Source organism: Scatophagus argus, chromosome 19, assembly GCF_020382885.2.
Source record: "Scatophagus argus isolate fScaArg1 chromosome 19, fScaArg1.pri, whole genome shotgun sequence".
Lineage (NCBI taxonomy): Eukaryota > Metazoa > Chordata > Actinopteri > Scatophagidae > Scatophagus > Scatophagus argus.
Window position 1 is genome coordinate 13,327,034 of NC_058511.1, and position 15,240 is coordinate 13,342,273.

A 15,240-nucleotide genomic window follows, 5' to 3' on the forward strand; every position below is an offset into this window, starting at 1 on the left:
ATAGCTTAATTGTGCCATTCACAAATATTTTGTCCACTTTTCATGTCTCATACTCATGTCCATCCATCCATGCTCTTTTGCTACCGCTAATCTGCACAGGGGAGACTGGAGCCTATCCCGGCTGACAATTGACATGAGATGGGGTACACAATGGACTGGCTGCCAGACAATCACAGGGCTGACACCCAAAGGCAAAGTCATGTTTTAGATAAAGTTTTCTGTCATCTAAAAAAATTGTCAGATGTGATTATACATAACATAAACTGACATATAAATTGAACACATCAATGCCAAATATAACACATAAGGATAATGTTTGGGTGGTTGATGAAGCTCATCAGCACAATGAAAAGTTTCAGGTTGTAATGGACATCACCAGTCAGCTGATGAATGAGCTACTGATTGTGAAACATGAATAATGCAGCTGATGCCAATCAGATAATCCAAGCGCAGCCTCAGTGCTCCGTCTGCACTAACACTGTGCACCTCAGCTCGATTTTATGATGCCAAACGGATTCAGTTTAAAGAGAAATCAAAACAAAGCAAATTCACTGCAATACAGAAGCAAGAAAATGCATGTTGGTGATATATCACTTGTTATGAGGCTGATTTACAGAGGAGATAACCTTGGTCAGGAATGTTGCAAGTTTGTCGCATTTCCTCCACTAAAGATAAAATGAAGTGGATTTCCACCATCTGGACAAAAAAAGAGCATCTCTGAATATTGCATTTATGTGCTCTCAGTGCTGTGGCCATTTTCATGTCACTGTGCTGTCCTACCTCTTCCTCTATCCTCAAACTGTCAAATCTGTCAAGTTTCATAGACACCTTTGCCATTATTTTTTTGTCTACCACTCCTGAAAATACATTAATTTGGACAGGTGAATTAAAGGTTCCCCACACTGGCAGCCACATGCACATAACCTGTGCAGGCACAGATTGATAGATAAGCATTATTTGCTTTATTGCACACATATGTATTAGCATTTCATTAGTTTGTCATGTGTATGAATAATTTCTGAATCTTGCAACTGCTCTTGCAACATCTTGCTCCTGACACAGAGCCCCTCACCGTCAACCCACAGACATTGACCCAACTGCCAGATAAGCACAAACACAATGTGCCATTTTTAATACATCTACGTGTCTCTGGTTGAAAACATTGTGTGCATAGAAAGGTTTTTACTGAAAATATCGAATGCGCTTAAAATGATACATCCTCTTTTTAGAGTGTTGAAACACACATACATATACTTACGGACCAATACTGTGTAATTTATGGCAATTAGCTGCCATGCCTTTTGTACTTTAGAGGATAGTGAAAATGTTCGAAGGATAGGTAGGGACAAGTGTTCCATCTGCAATTACCAGTGGCAGACAAAACACTCTATTTACTTGCAAACTAATGGTGATGAAAACTTGCACCCCATAATTGTGGATCATCCAGGCTCTAAGTAATTACTTAATTGGTATTGTTCATGCGCACACACACACACACACACTCTGACTCTGCTTCACTGCTATCACACCTTCATTCACTCTGTCTCTATGTCTCCTGCTAGTAATACACTTTCTCTTCTCCTTTGACTGAGAAGGGCATGTAAAGTCACTAATTGTGATGCAGAAGCTGTAACTTGTCTTTGTGCAGCTCTTCCCCTTAAACTGATTCTCAAGGATAAAATGTACCCTACTTCTCTTCTCTTTGCCCCCAGCAAATGCAGCAACAAGCCCTCGTTTTGTTTCTTTGAATTTCAGACAGGCTGTATTGTATTACAAGACATGAAAAAGCTTGAACTAATTTTTGTGTGATACCTGAGCTTAGTCACTTAAAGACAGTTTCGCTCGTGTGGCCTGCATTGTGCAAAGACGAGATAAAATTCCTGTCAGTTTAAAGTCCCTGTAGCAAGGGATAGCAAACCATTGTAGAGCTTGATTAAAGAAAAACTTGAAGACAGTCGTATACAGGGCACCAAGGTTACTTGCAAAACGACTGTATTGCAAGGGCGGTAATGCAGACTGAGGCATATCTGTAATGGGAAAATGAATCAGGAATTTTCCTTTCAGCAAATATAAGAATATATCTGCTGCTTGGTAATAGCAGTCTTTGAATTCAGAGGCACTGGGCTGCTTTGAAAGTAAATGTGGCTAATTAGTAGCTAGCTGTCAACAGCTTACAGGGAAAAAAAATATATTTTTGTTGTGTAACATTTCATGTCGACGGATCGTCCAAATGCCCATAAACAAGGTTAACTGGAAGATGAGACGGTGCATTCCACAGTGGTGGGGAAGGGAAAGCATATTTTCTGTGGTCAAGCACCCAGTTTATCCCAGGGAACACTCTTTGCATGGTACATGTGCTCTCCTCTTGTGGTGATATTAGAACAAAATCGGTAGTGCTTTGTGTTATGTGTACTTTAATTGAGTGTATTTGGGATGAATTAGATTAAATCGCAGACAACTACAAAAATGTAAAGGATGCAATGAAAATTTAAAGAATCCCAACAGTTTCGAATGGTATGATCTAATGTCAGATCGAATGTTCTCCATGTTTTCATGCGATATTTAGTATTTCTATTGATGATTTTTCATTAATGTGCTGCAGTTGAAGACCAAATCTGAATCTGATTGAAGTTTGTCCCTTGATTTAATGCTAACAAAGCTGCAGGAGCTCAGCTGACTAGGTGACATCCTGCAGGTTTGTGGCCACCTGGCCAATGTGAGTCAAATATTCACTCTCCTTTTTGCTCTGTTTTTGGTCTGCACCAACTTCTGAGTGAAATATCTGACTCTGTAGAAGGATCCAAACCCTAACTTCAAGATCTTAAGTTAATTTGTGACGTTTTTCTCAGACCTTCAAACTATGAGCAAAGTGACTCATCAGAGCAACTGAAAATAAGAGGATTAGTCAATAGCATCAGATTTTCTTACATTAGCTTTTCTAACCAAAACGTAAATTCTGTTACATGTATCTAAGAAAGGCTTCCTAGCTTTCATAGCTAGGATTTAATCCAAATAAAATAGACAACTTATTGTCAACTTATTGTCAATTGTCAAGTTAATTCTAGATCTTCCTGAGTTCTTTGAGATTGTTGTCAGTGTGTTCTCAGTGAGAAACCAATAAGCCATTCATATCTTCAGGTTGACTTATAGGCTATAGGCCAACCTTAAACCTGAACTTTCTGAAGCCTTTTTGTAAAAGATGAATTTCAATTTTATGGAAATCCATTGCCGACAGCTTCTTAAGTAGCAAATTCTGATGCATGTTTCAGATGATTTAAATTATGTATAAAACGTCTGTGTGTTTGTGCATGTAGGTGCAAAAGCAGAACTTCTGGGTGTCTTGTGACTTTCAATAATCTGAACCTCTTGTGGTTTCTCCTTCAATCCAGATGGGGTTGCATCGCTGGTGGGAGCAGGAGATCCCCGTGGACGGAACAATCAACAAAGGAGAGCTCATGACACACAATCTGACTGAGCTCATAAAGCCTGAATCCTATGAGGTGCGCCTTACCCCCATCACACGTTTTGGAGAGGGTGACTCCACCATCCGGATTGTCACTTACAGCGGTGAGTGCAGTATATGAACACTAGAAATGTCTTTTTGGAGGACAGTGATCAGTCTTCTCATCCTGCAGTATTTTCAGTTTTCCATGTTTGGAACATATAGAGAAACCCCAACTTACAAGGGAAACACCAGAGAACCTGATTAACTTCCACACATGGAAGAATGCAGCTACAGCTGGTAACATTATACTTCAGATAACTCAGAAATACTCTTAAAATAACTCCAGCTAGAATCTGTGCTGCTGCACCATGACACATATTCATCAACACTAAAAATTCACTCTGGTATCACTAATCGTTACGATCATCATGATGATGATGATGTGCTATTTAAGATATGTATGAGGAAAGGCCAGTAAAGAGCAAATTTGTTGAAATAATTTGAACTGTATCTCAACACATCCAGTCTTTGGAAGACAACTTGAAATCAACTCACTTTGCATTTTTGCCAATTTGACAGAATGCAGATCAACTGACTAGTGGTCTCCTCCTTGTGACCTTTATTGCTTGAGTTGGGTCTGTACTGGACTGGGGCAAAAACTGACTTGTTTCTGTGCATGAGAGATCATCATGACATCAAAGCATCAGATGACCAAAATGTAGTTTGGGTCACAAGGCCATAAAGAGCTTGTCAAAGATGAATCATGTTTTGCTTTACTCAGTTTCCCTCAGTTTTCTTGTCTGTGATTCCTTTTCATCTTTTTGCCAGAGGTTGTGATTTGCCTCCTGGGATGTTTTTCATATAACAAATAGCTTTTTCAATTTTATATTACAAATATTTTGAAAGGTCCACAGCTTTGACAAACCCCACATGGCCTCTCTAACAAAATAAAAACTCACTGTGTCTTTCCTGAGAACCAGAGAGGACAGTAACATGTTTACTGCTGTCATTTTGTTCAGAGAGATAATAAGAAACATTTCCACCTTAAAGTGTCTAAACCAAATAGACCTTTTTATGTATTTTGTTGAACTGTGTACTTACATTGTCCAAAATGTTTCCAACAAAGTTAAAACTCAGCAAAATCTGTGATTTTATTGAGGGTAACATTGATTGCCTGCTACCAAGTGAGTGTGCTAGGAAGTTCACAAACGTGACTAAACGTAACGTAAATAAAATTTTACATTACATAATCCGTGAACATTTCTGTCTGAGTAAGATTTTCATCAGCAGTGGGTTCTTATACAGTGAAGACAACAACTCCCATCATCCCACACTACTTACAGTATGCATTTAATTTGGTTGGAGGTTTTGAATCATTGCTAAAGTAACAAAAAAGTAGCCTGAAAGACGGCGTGAAGATGAAATGTATGCTACTGTATTGCACGCCAGTCTGGTCAGACCAGTGAGAAAATAAACATCAAAACACAAAGTATTTCTCTACAGATTGAAATAGCAGCTTGCAAATAAAGGTACATTCTTCAGCCTGTGGGGTGGCAGACTGGCTGAAATACAAAAGCTACATTAGTATTCACAGTTGGCCCAGCAGTGCCAGTGAACAGATGCCCAGGTACTTGCGAAGTGCATTTTCAGAAACAAACTGCTGACTGTTTTCTGTCTCTCACTGACTGCTGAGGTCTTCCTGAGTGGAGCTGCTGCAGTTGTGAATTATTCAAGTCACTGCAGCTCATCATGGCTGTTGAAAAGAGAATTGGGAAAGAAAGGAAGAGGGAGAGAGAGAGATGCTTAAACTTTCTCTGCTGTTAGTTTTTTAGTAGTGTGTGATATTGTGTGGTCTCCCCCAGACCTTGAATTGAATTTGGCTGAAATGAATTTATTTAATCCAATCAAAATGAACTGAAGAGAACTGAGACTAAATAAGACAGAGAGAGAGACGCAGAATGAGAGATGGGTGCAGTGAGGTCAGGAGTGAGGAGAAAAAAATGAAGAAACCAAGGAACAAACTTAAAGGAGGAGGAGGGGAGGGGGGGTGTTTGCTGATATGTGAATTGGCTGCCCAAGAAGAAACTGGACTAATTATCACTCTAGAGCTGCTCTGCTCTCCCACGCACAGCATAGCGTCGCTATAGCAGCCTAATGTAGGACTGAGCACAACCCACTCTGTCCCGTCAGGTGCCTGACTGACATCATCTCCGTTATCGCTTCCCTTTCACCCAAGGACCTGTTGCCTGTCTCTGTACAAGTTGCAGCACAATGATTTTATCACTGAAATTCATTTGTGTTATGTTTTAAATTAGTATTTGTGATTATAAATGATCAGTTTATATTCAGACCTTATTCTGTCTATAATATAATAATATAATGTAATATTTTCTTGGAAGACAGAGAGAAACTCAGTTATTTTTGTATTTGGACGTGGAGGAGAGACAGTTATTTTGTTTTGATTTTTTTACTGAGCCACCCATATTTAGCGCTTTTATTTTAGTCAGATGCTTATGTCAAAGAACTGATAATTTATAGACAACGATTACGCAGCTAAATTTAGTGGAAAAGGCTCTGCTGTTTAAAGTAGTAGTTTCTTCAGATGACAAGATTCGGTAGCGATAGAGTGCAAAGCATAGTGCAGACATTTGCAGAGGCAAAAGCCAGTGTAGGTAAACTTCATCATTATTTCAGTGTTCACATTTTTCTCTTCTAAATCAAATCGGAGTGTCTATATAACAACATAATGGGATTTTCCATTGCCAAACTAACATCTTCTGATCACTGACTGTTAACACAACTATGCTTTTGATACAGTGTGATCATAGCCCCTGTCACTGTGTCGGTATGGCATTAAACACCTCAGCTAAGCTTAGCTAAGTGTATAATAGGGCTAGAGAGATTTTTGGCTTGGCTGATTATTGGGCCTGATCTTCTTCTCTTTTCTTTCTCATTCTTTTTCTCTTTTTTGGTCCAGTTGCTGATAAAATTAATTAGTTCAGGAATGCACTGCTTTCGCTCTGAAGCAGCTGTGAGCTGTGAGCTTCTATAGCTGTGCCCCATATATCCATACACATACTACATACTTTGACAGCATGACATTTGAACAGTGACAAAATTTGTATACTCAAAATGGTTGGTGTCAGTTCTAATTCTCCCACAATGCAATGCACAAAGGAAATGGGAGTGACCCAGCTGGCATTTTAAGATTTTGACTACAAAGACAACGGCTTGTGTGAGATTTTGTATGATATTACCATGTTCAAATATACAAAAAAACTGTACTGCTCTGAGTACAACTAGCATATATAGTAATGATTTTTTTTTTAAATTATTCTTTATTGCACACTAGCTTTTCTATTGTATGAGCATGTAAAAACCATTGAATCTTCAGTGTTAAATCAAATCAAACAGAACATCTCAAAAAGTGACAAACACCTCTCCTGCTTACAGTGTGGAGTTAGCCTGTTTACCCTGTGCTTGCTTGGTTTCCTTCAGCAATCAAAAACACGTATAAGTGACCAAGAATGTGAACGCACACACACATGTGGACAACTGACCAAGGAAATATGACTGTTAGCTTGTTTGCTCACCATTAGAATAAACATTGCTGCCCTGGTCTGAAGTTTTAACATCAGGCCTCAGAAATATAAGTATGAGCATTGCCCAGTAGGCCAAGCACTCATTCTGATGCACATGAAGTCAATGGTAGCAGCTTTCTGTGAGTTGGCAAGAAAACACAAAAGCGGTTATAGTTTCCCCAGCTGTAGGATGAAGGATGGTTGTGTCACCAAGCTCCAAAGACACTCTTTCAAAATTTGCTGCAGTGACAAAGTCTGCATCTGTTTGATGTTTCTCATAACGCTCCCCTCTCTCTCTCTCACTCACTCTCTCTCTGGTTTCCTCCAAGACCAAGGATTTAATGTTTAAACCTCCTGTCAGTCCTCACAGTGCTGCCATTTCTTAATTTTCCATTTTTATGCAGCTCATAGTGAAATAAACAGTAAGATGCCTGTCCTAAAGTCAACCCCCTATAAATCTTCTTTAAACCTTCTTTTCTGCTCCTATAGATGAGTTGTTGAAGGGGTATCATTCGGACAGTGGTGGGTCAGTGTAATCCCAGTCTAAGATTTTGTTCAATCCTGGTCTTTACTCTCTGTTTATCTGAGAACTCAGTGAAATAGACTTTTTGAAAGTATCCTATTTTATTATTTTTATATTGTTTTTGGTCTTGGGCTTCAAGCTTGCAAGATTTACCAGGGTTTCTGGTACCCTGGTACCTGGTGATTATCAGGGTATTTGTACTATAAGGATATTCATGGCAATATGATAAAATACTGACAAATATCTAATATATATAATTTAGTAGTAAGTAGTAATTGCGTGATCATCAATACAGTACCAGTTTTCATGACATAGTGGTCTCTGAAAGATTGACTAGCTATTATCTTTTCATTGTATTCTTTGGCATACTGTCTTCAAGATTATTTTCATTCAAAGGGATAGATCAACATTTTGGGAAATACACCTATTCGCTCTCAGACAGAAAGTTAGATGAGAGGAATTATGCTACTTTCTTTTCTGTCCAGTAAAGGTAAGACTGCCCAGTAGCTCAGCCTAATACAAAAGAGGAAAGAGCTAGCCTCCTGTCTTTCCCGAGTCACTGGTGGCCTAGACTACCTCCTTCCCCCTGTTTCCAGTGTTTGTGCAAAGCTAAGTTAACCAGCTGTTGGCTCTAGTGGCATCAGTCTTCTCATCAAACTCTCAGAAAGAAAGAAATCACTTTTTAGCCCAGTCATTTTATGTCTTAATCCTCTGCTTACCGTTTAAGCCACAGCCAAACTAAGTCCACTGAGGAATTGATTAGCAAATGTGCAGCCAAGTCACCTTGTTGCAAATCCAGTGGCCACATAAATGACATGTTTGATTCAGTGAAATAGAAGTTATCTGGGGTTATATGTCCCTTATAAACATATTTGCTGTTGCAAATTAGTTGTGTGTAAACTTAATTTCTAGGAGTCAGGATTGGAATATGTTATACACACACTGACGCGAGTGCAGGATAACACACCGGAGGTTGTTGGACATAAGTTGGCTGTGTCCATGGGTCTGTAATGCATATACTGCAGGACCAGAGCAGAACCATTACATCCTCTGTTTGGCAGCAAAGATTTGATTGAAGGACACAATAATGTCATGTTATTTTTGTCAGGGAGACATAAGGGGAAGATTGCCGAATTACATTTGCCCACACTGATATTATTCCAACTGATGGTTGGAGCTGTGAAGCCATGACAGGGCTTTCTCAGAACATCATGGCACCTCCCCCAGGCCCCCTAAACATGATAGATGAGAATCTTGGACAGCATGGATGATATGAGGTCAGTAAAAAAAAAAGAAAGAAGCTGGGCTGCTGTTGTCTGTGAGGACACTTGGCTGCAGCCATGGAATTGTCTGCTGCTTTGTAATACAGCCGCAAGCCAGTGGGCAGGGAATCCTGCCAAGATGAAGTCAGTGTTTGTATATGGAACAGCCTCTGCGGACCACTGTCCTTTGGCGGTCAATGAGCTCACTTTGTGTTTCAATCAAAATTAGGCAATTTGGATGGAAAGCACTCATGCATCAAGCAGCAGTTTGTTTTGTCCTCTCAGCTGGAAAAGCAGAAACTAGGAGTCAGACATGCACCCAGTACAAGGGGTAAGGACATGACCTGTCCTAACAGAGGAGCTGCAGTGAAAACTCACCAAACTTAACAACATTAACTTGGACTGTTTATCTTGAGAAATACTGAAATAACATCTCATCGTTGATCATTACGTGAGGCTTTCTTACCTGGAGGGGAAAGCAGAGTGCTGCAGCATAAAGGAAGAAATAAGAGGTATTTTTAAAGCCTTTGCAGCTTGCTGAAGGGGCTTTTCACACCTATGATTGAACATGAAGTTTAAGAAAAGTGCTCACTCATGTTTTCATAAGTTATGAAAGTATTTAAAGACAAGGATGTAAACTTTGTGAAGAGAATGTTTTATTTTAAATGGTTGAGTCAACAATAGATTTCATGTCTTGTTTCTTTTGCCCATATGCAATACAGTCATCTAAATTGGAAGTTAAATAATCTGTGCGTGCGTGTATGTGTGTGTGTGTTTTGGAGTAAGTGCACGCACAACAGTAGTAAAGTAGCCTGTGGGCCTGCTCTGTGCTCAGCTTGATTTCCTCAGTGGGGGCAGACATTGCTTGAGCAGACACATTCATCGGGACTAAGGCACGGTGAGTCAGCCTGGGGAAGCTGCAGGTAAAATAAAAAAACTGACAACGAAACATATTTTCATAACCATGGTCTTGGAAAACAGGGGGCAGCAGGAAGAGAGTTACAGGAAATGGGAGGTTGAGAGAGAAAAAGAACTGGGGAGCAGGAGAGGAGTTGAAAGAATAGAATTTTGTCAGGAAACTCAGCATCCGTTTCACAGGCCTGAGGCTGTAAGTTGTCATTTAAAACATTTTCTCTGCAACAGCCTGGATGATTTCCTGCCTCTCTGCAGAGTCTTTCACTGCAGCAGCTTGGCTCCGTGCAGTCCAGTCTAGATTCAGCTCTAAGTTATCAAGTCTGTAACATAAAAGATTATTAAAGCTTTTATACACTGAGTGTGTGCAGCCTGTTTTTCCACGCTAGTGCTCCCCCTCATGGTGAGTTTTCAACTGGAGCGTGGCGTGTTCTTTCTGATTTAATCAGAAATGCAATGGTTTGTTGTCTTTGTTGTTACGTGTGTGTGTGTGTGTGTGTGTTGTGTGCGTGTCTTGGTGCTTACTGCTCTTTTCTTCACACTGCAAGTGAAACTGTAGACATGCATTTTCATGAACCACACGGCAATAAACAGAAATCACTGCTTGCATTCCTGCTTTTAAAAAGACCATTTCCAATAGCCCTGCAGTACTTTCCCACTCTTCAGTGCATGTTTTTCCTTTGTAGGAATGATTTGTTATTACTCACTTTAATTGGCTGGATTAAAATCAATTCCCCCCATGAACAACAAGGTTTCATAAATCACACAGCAACATAGTTTTGCGGTAAAGCTGATATATCGCATCTATTCACCCGGTCAGCAATCGATCATGAAAATAGCCATGAATCTTCTTGACAGGTTAAATGGTATTTACTCTGAAAAAAGTGAAGTGCCGACTAACTGGTTCGTTGCAACTCCGTGTGATACCCTTGACCTTTCTGTGTTTGCTGCGGCAGTAGCCTCTTAAATTATCAATGAGGGAAGCATTGAACCACACTCAGGTGGACAGAATGCAAAAGAGATTTTGCATGTATTTCACTGGACTCAAATTGTTAGTGTTTGATCTAAAAGGTCCCTTTATGGTGGTGATGAAAACACAGAAGAAATAAGGATGTTACAGACGAACGATTAGCAGACAACCACTTGTGATTATTACTCATTTTTATGATTTATTGGCTTCTGAATAGAAGTATGAAATACGCTTAGTGCTCTGAATGGAAGTCACCTTGAGCAAGAACATCAGCAATGGAGGTAAATGGGAATAATGATAAGCAGTTTTGCTGTAAGCTTATTAACGTGGTCAGGCTGGTCTTCCTAATCCCTCTGTCTTTTACATTTGATAACAGGCAGAGAGCGACGGCTGTCACCTTTCCACCTTAAAACCTGAACATCTCTCTTCTTTTGTCCTCTCAATAATCATTGCATTGCATGTGTGCCAGTGGATCGCTCCCTCTTTAGTTCTGTGTTTGCTTTTTGTTTGTGCACTGTGAAAGCAATATAGCTTGACGAAGATGGAGCGTGCTTGTTCTAATATGCTTTCAGTGTTTTAATATCACAGGACAATATTTTCAACCTTCCCATGGGCCTCTTTCATTTCATTTTGTGACAGCAGAACACTGAGCAAAGTCTGTAAGTTTTATACATGTAGATTTTTATTAGCTCTGTGCCGAATCATGATGCCAGCAGGATGAAAGGTTAATAGCCACAGCTACTGTGTGCATGCCTCTGCTGTGTTCTGTGTGACCTGTAGTAGAACACACAAAACATTTTATCAACAAATGATTCTATCGATAGTTTAAGCACCACACAGTGCACTTCTACAGCTGTGTGTGCCTCTGTGCACATTTGCTTTTAATAAGTACTTCACGTATTGACCGACAGCTAAGATATGCTGTACTAATGACTCTCCCTGGCCTTTCTCTTTCACAGCTCCCATCAACCCTCACCTGAGTAAGTAATGTGCACCTCACTTAGCATGTCTCGCCTGAGAGTGAGCTCATTCTGTCGTGACACACTCTGTGAGAACAGTGGGGCGACTCAAAGTAACTGCACATCCCGTCGAGATCTGGCTCTCAACATGTCACGCTGCACTGGTAAATCCTTCTAAGTGTTCTTAAGTAGAACTAAATGAAGTATGATAAATAAGACTTTCCTTCAGGAATTCTGAGTAAACCTACATCTGGCTGTTTGACATGTTGAGAGTTTGAAATCTCTGCAGAACATGATGGAGGGTATTTGCATGAGGTTTTGTGTGTGTGTGTGTGTGTGCGCGCGTGTGTATGAGTACATTTGCACACTGTGCTTTGTGAGCATTACTTATGCATGTATTTCTGCAGTATGTCTATATTCTTTAATGTTTAGTCCCATTTATGACGCATTTCATTGTTGAAACTTTACAAATTCACATTATGCACGCCTTGAGAATCCACACTTAATCATTGTTTGCTGTGCTGCAGTGCACTGTTGTGTCTTGTGGTTTATTTATTTATATAGGTATATATTTTGGTGGGTGTTTGCACAAACATTGCCAACATAATAACAAACATCCTAATCACCAACATCATTATCCAAATCCCGGAAGGAAACTACCTTACCTGCACGCCTTCTCTTACTCTGCCTCTCCTCCAAATCCTCCTATCTCTGCTAGGCGCAGAAGGCAAAAAACATTTAGTTTAGCTCCCAGTAGTTGGGGGCGTTAGTGTCTAGCGCCGGGAGCTAGACCTCCATTTAAATCTGCATGCCTGCGAGGAGAAGAGTCAAGAGTGCCTGCAACCTGGCCCCTTCCTCCACTCTCCCACTCCATCACTTCTTTCTCTCCTGCTCTCACTTTCTATCTCTTTCACAGCATCGCTGCCCTCTTCCTCCCCTCTGTGCATCCACACACACTCTACCTCAGTCTATGTTGCCTCCATTACCTGAGTAAAAGGTGCAGATTCTGCTCCACTCAAGGTCACCACTCCAAACTGCTCCCAGCCATGTTTTAATAAATCAATGAATATTTATCAGAACACATGCCTGCTTCCTGAATCTAAATGTTCCTTTTTCACTATCTCTTTGTGGACGCTTCTCAGCACCACTGTGTCCTCTGGTTAAGAGTTTTTGTTTGTTTGTTACAAGGATAAAGTGGAGGTTTTGACACTGCTGATCCTGCTGCTGCCCCTTAATTAAACTGAGTGGGTCAGTCACCCCCAAACAAACTCGTGATTTCCAACTAATCATTAGTATGTTCAATGTTGAACTCTCCCTTACATGTGACACATAACCTCAGGCCAGGCCTACAATTACATTTATTTATTTTTTTTCTTGAAGGGTGACAAAACCTACAGTTTCATTCCCTCCCTGCACACTCCAGTAGTTTGAAAATTGCAGTCAAAGGTGCGTGGGGAGCATCAGTGGAGGAAGGAGAGCGAGGGAGAGCACAGAAGGGAATGGTGGAGTACCTAATATCTCCACCTGCACACCCACTATAGAGAAGATGGAGAGTGATAGAGGAGGAGCGAGGTGGTGTCCATTTTTGAGTGTGATTACGCAGCGTCCTAGTAGTGAGACGAGGATACTGAACTCATTTTTACTTTCAATCATAAAATAGAGATTTACTCAAAATCATTAGCAGCTTTTATGTAGTAGTAGTAGCACACCTGCTATATAGAAAACCATAAATACTTTTAAAGAAAAATCACAATTTAGTGTTTCTACTCACTTAGGGTTGCTTGCTAAAGTAGTGTGTGTGGGTGTGTTTACTGTGTTTACAATCCACCATGCCTCATGCCTCAGTAGTGGGTTGTCATGGTATAGCTTCTAATAACCAGCTCTAATACACACACACACACACACACACACACACACTGCCATTGGGCATTGTCAGGGTGCAGCACTCGCTCTGCAGAGTCTCCCTTTCTGTACCGAGCCAAACTGCATATCTTTCTCAGGAAATAAACACACTCGCTGACAGTCAGCGAGAGGTCACATCTTAATTTAGAAATTCTTTTCACCAGTTTGTACGGTGTAATTAGGACTTTGTTGTAGTCTGCCCCCCCAGAGACAGATGCACAGCACACATACTGTATCTTCAAGGCAGTGTGTAACTTCTCTCTCTACTGTAATGATGTGAATGTAAGAGCCTGGTACTGCTCTGTTACCCACCAGGAGAGTTCCACTGCAGCTTTGAGGAGGAGCCCATCTGCATGTTCACCCAGGACAAAAATGATGATTTTGATTGGACGCGGCACAGTGCAGCTACCCGCGATACAAAGTATACACCCAATACTGGGCCCAGTGGTGACCGCAGTGGTTCCAAACAGGGTAAGTGGTTTGAAAAAGTTGAATCTTGACCGAAATCTTATCTACTAAAACCCCCAAACAGTGTCTAATCATAACATTGTAAAAGCAATACTTGGTATCCAAGAATTTGGTGTCCTTTTTTTTGAATTATGATTGCTACCTTATCAGGTGTTCAGGATAACTTACGGTATTAGGTTTGCCAGTCTCCTCAGGTTCATTCTTTCTCAAAGCCTTTTTTCTTTCAAAATTGCTAAAAATTGTTTAAAAATACAAAAATTAAATCATAGATATAACCTCCATATTGTTTATCCAAGTATGTTTTTTTCTGTTGTCAACATCCAGTCAGGTATGTTAAAGAGAAATAGGCCAATCATTTTTACTTGTACTGACAGGTGACCAAACAGCGTCTATCAGAGTGTAGTACTGATAGTAGTATTTGTAAAATATAGAACACACCTCCTGTGCGGTATAGCTTTACACATTGTTTTCCCTTGTTCAAAAATCAAGAATCTATGAATGAATTTGCAAATGTGTTGGGCACAAAATGTCTCCTACTTTACTGTTCTCAGTGTATGTGCACTGCAAGTTTCCACACCGCACTTAAACTTTGGCCCTTCAGTAGGTCCATTCATGTAATTCTACAGCAACAGTAAGTGGATTCCTTTGTGTGCACGTCGTTTTTGACATTACTGCCATCGTGATGAATATGTCAGGACCACGGACAGAATGAGGAGGAGAAAAAGACAGTGTTTGTCTTTGCGCTAGATTTCATTCACAGTATTTCTCTATGGCTTCAACTCACGACACTGAACATGAACAAGAATCATGTATGTATATAGAATAGATATATAGTTTCATTTTATATAATATAGTAGTTATAGTAGTAATATAGAAGTTGATGTAAGTGATTATTTTTCCAGCTGTCAGTGTGGTTCTGAAAACACTGCGTCTGCTCATTGGATTGGAAAAAACTTGGTTGAATGCACACATTTAAATGGTCACCACCCTGTTATTTCTCATGTAATCCATGCATGAATACATGAATTTCCCCAATCCACAGGCAAACAGTGTGATTATCGTGTTATTGTAAACTACTTGGTAACGGGTAAAATTAGCAACATGTTGTACCTTTTATACAGTATATGCAAACATCCCACTAAAAGTTCCATTTCTTTGAAATGTTGAAATAAGTTAGAAGGACTCAAGTGTCAGCTGCATAATCAATGATTGCAGTTG

General features: G+C 40.1%; 1 protein-coding gene across 8 annotated transcripts in view; it reads left to right on the top strand.

Annotated features, from left to right (window-relative positions):
• Window positions 1–15,240, top strand: part of LOC124050087 (MAM domain-containing glycosylphosphatidylinositol anchor protein 2-like) — a 220,997-nt gene that overhangs the window by 189,066 nt on the left and 16,691 nt on the right. For 6 of the 8 annotated variants that reach the window (XM_046372209.1, XM_046372202.1, XM_046372210.1 and 3 more), the window contains 3 exons: window positions 3,390–3,567; window positions 11,653–11,673; window positions 13,870–14,025. In XM_046372209.1, coding sequence (XP_046228165.1) covers window positions 3,390–3,567; window positions 11,653–11,673; window positions 13,870–14,025 — 355 coding nt within the window. The remainder of the gene's footprint in view (window positions 1–3,389; window positions 3,568–11,652; window positions 11,674–13,869; window positions 14,026–15,240) is intronic. The other 2 variants (XM_046372205.1, XM_046372208.1) reach the window with 1 other exon arrangement.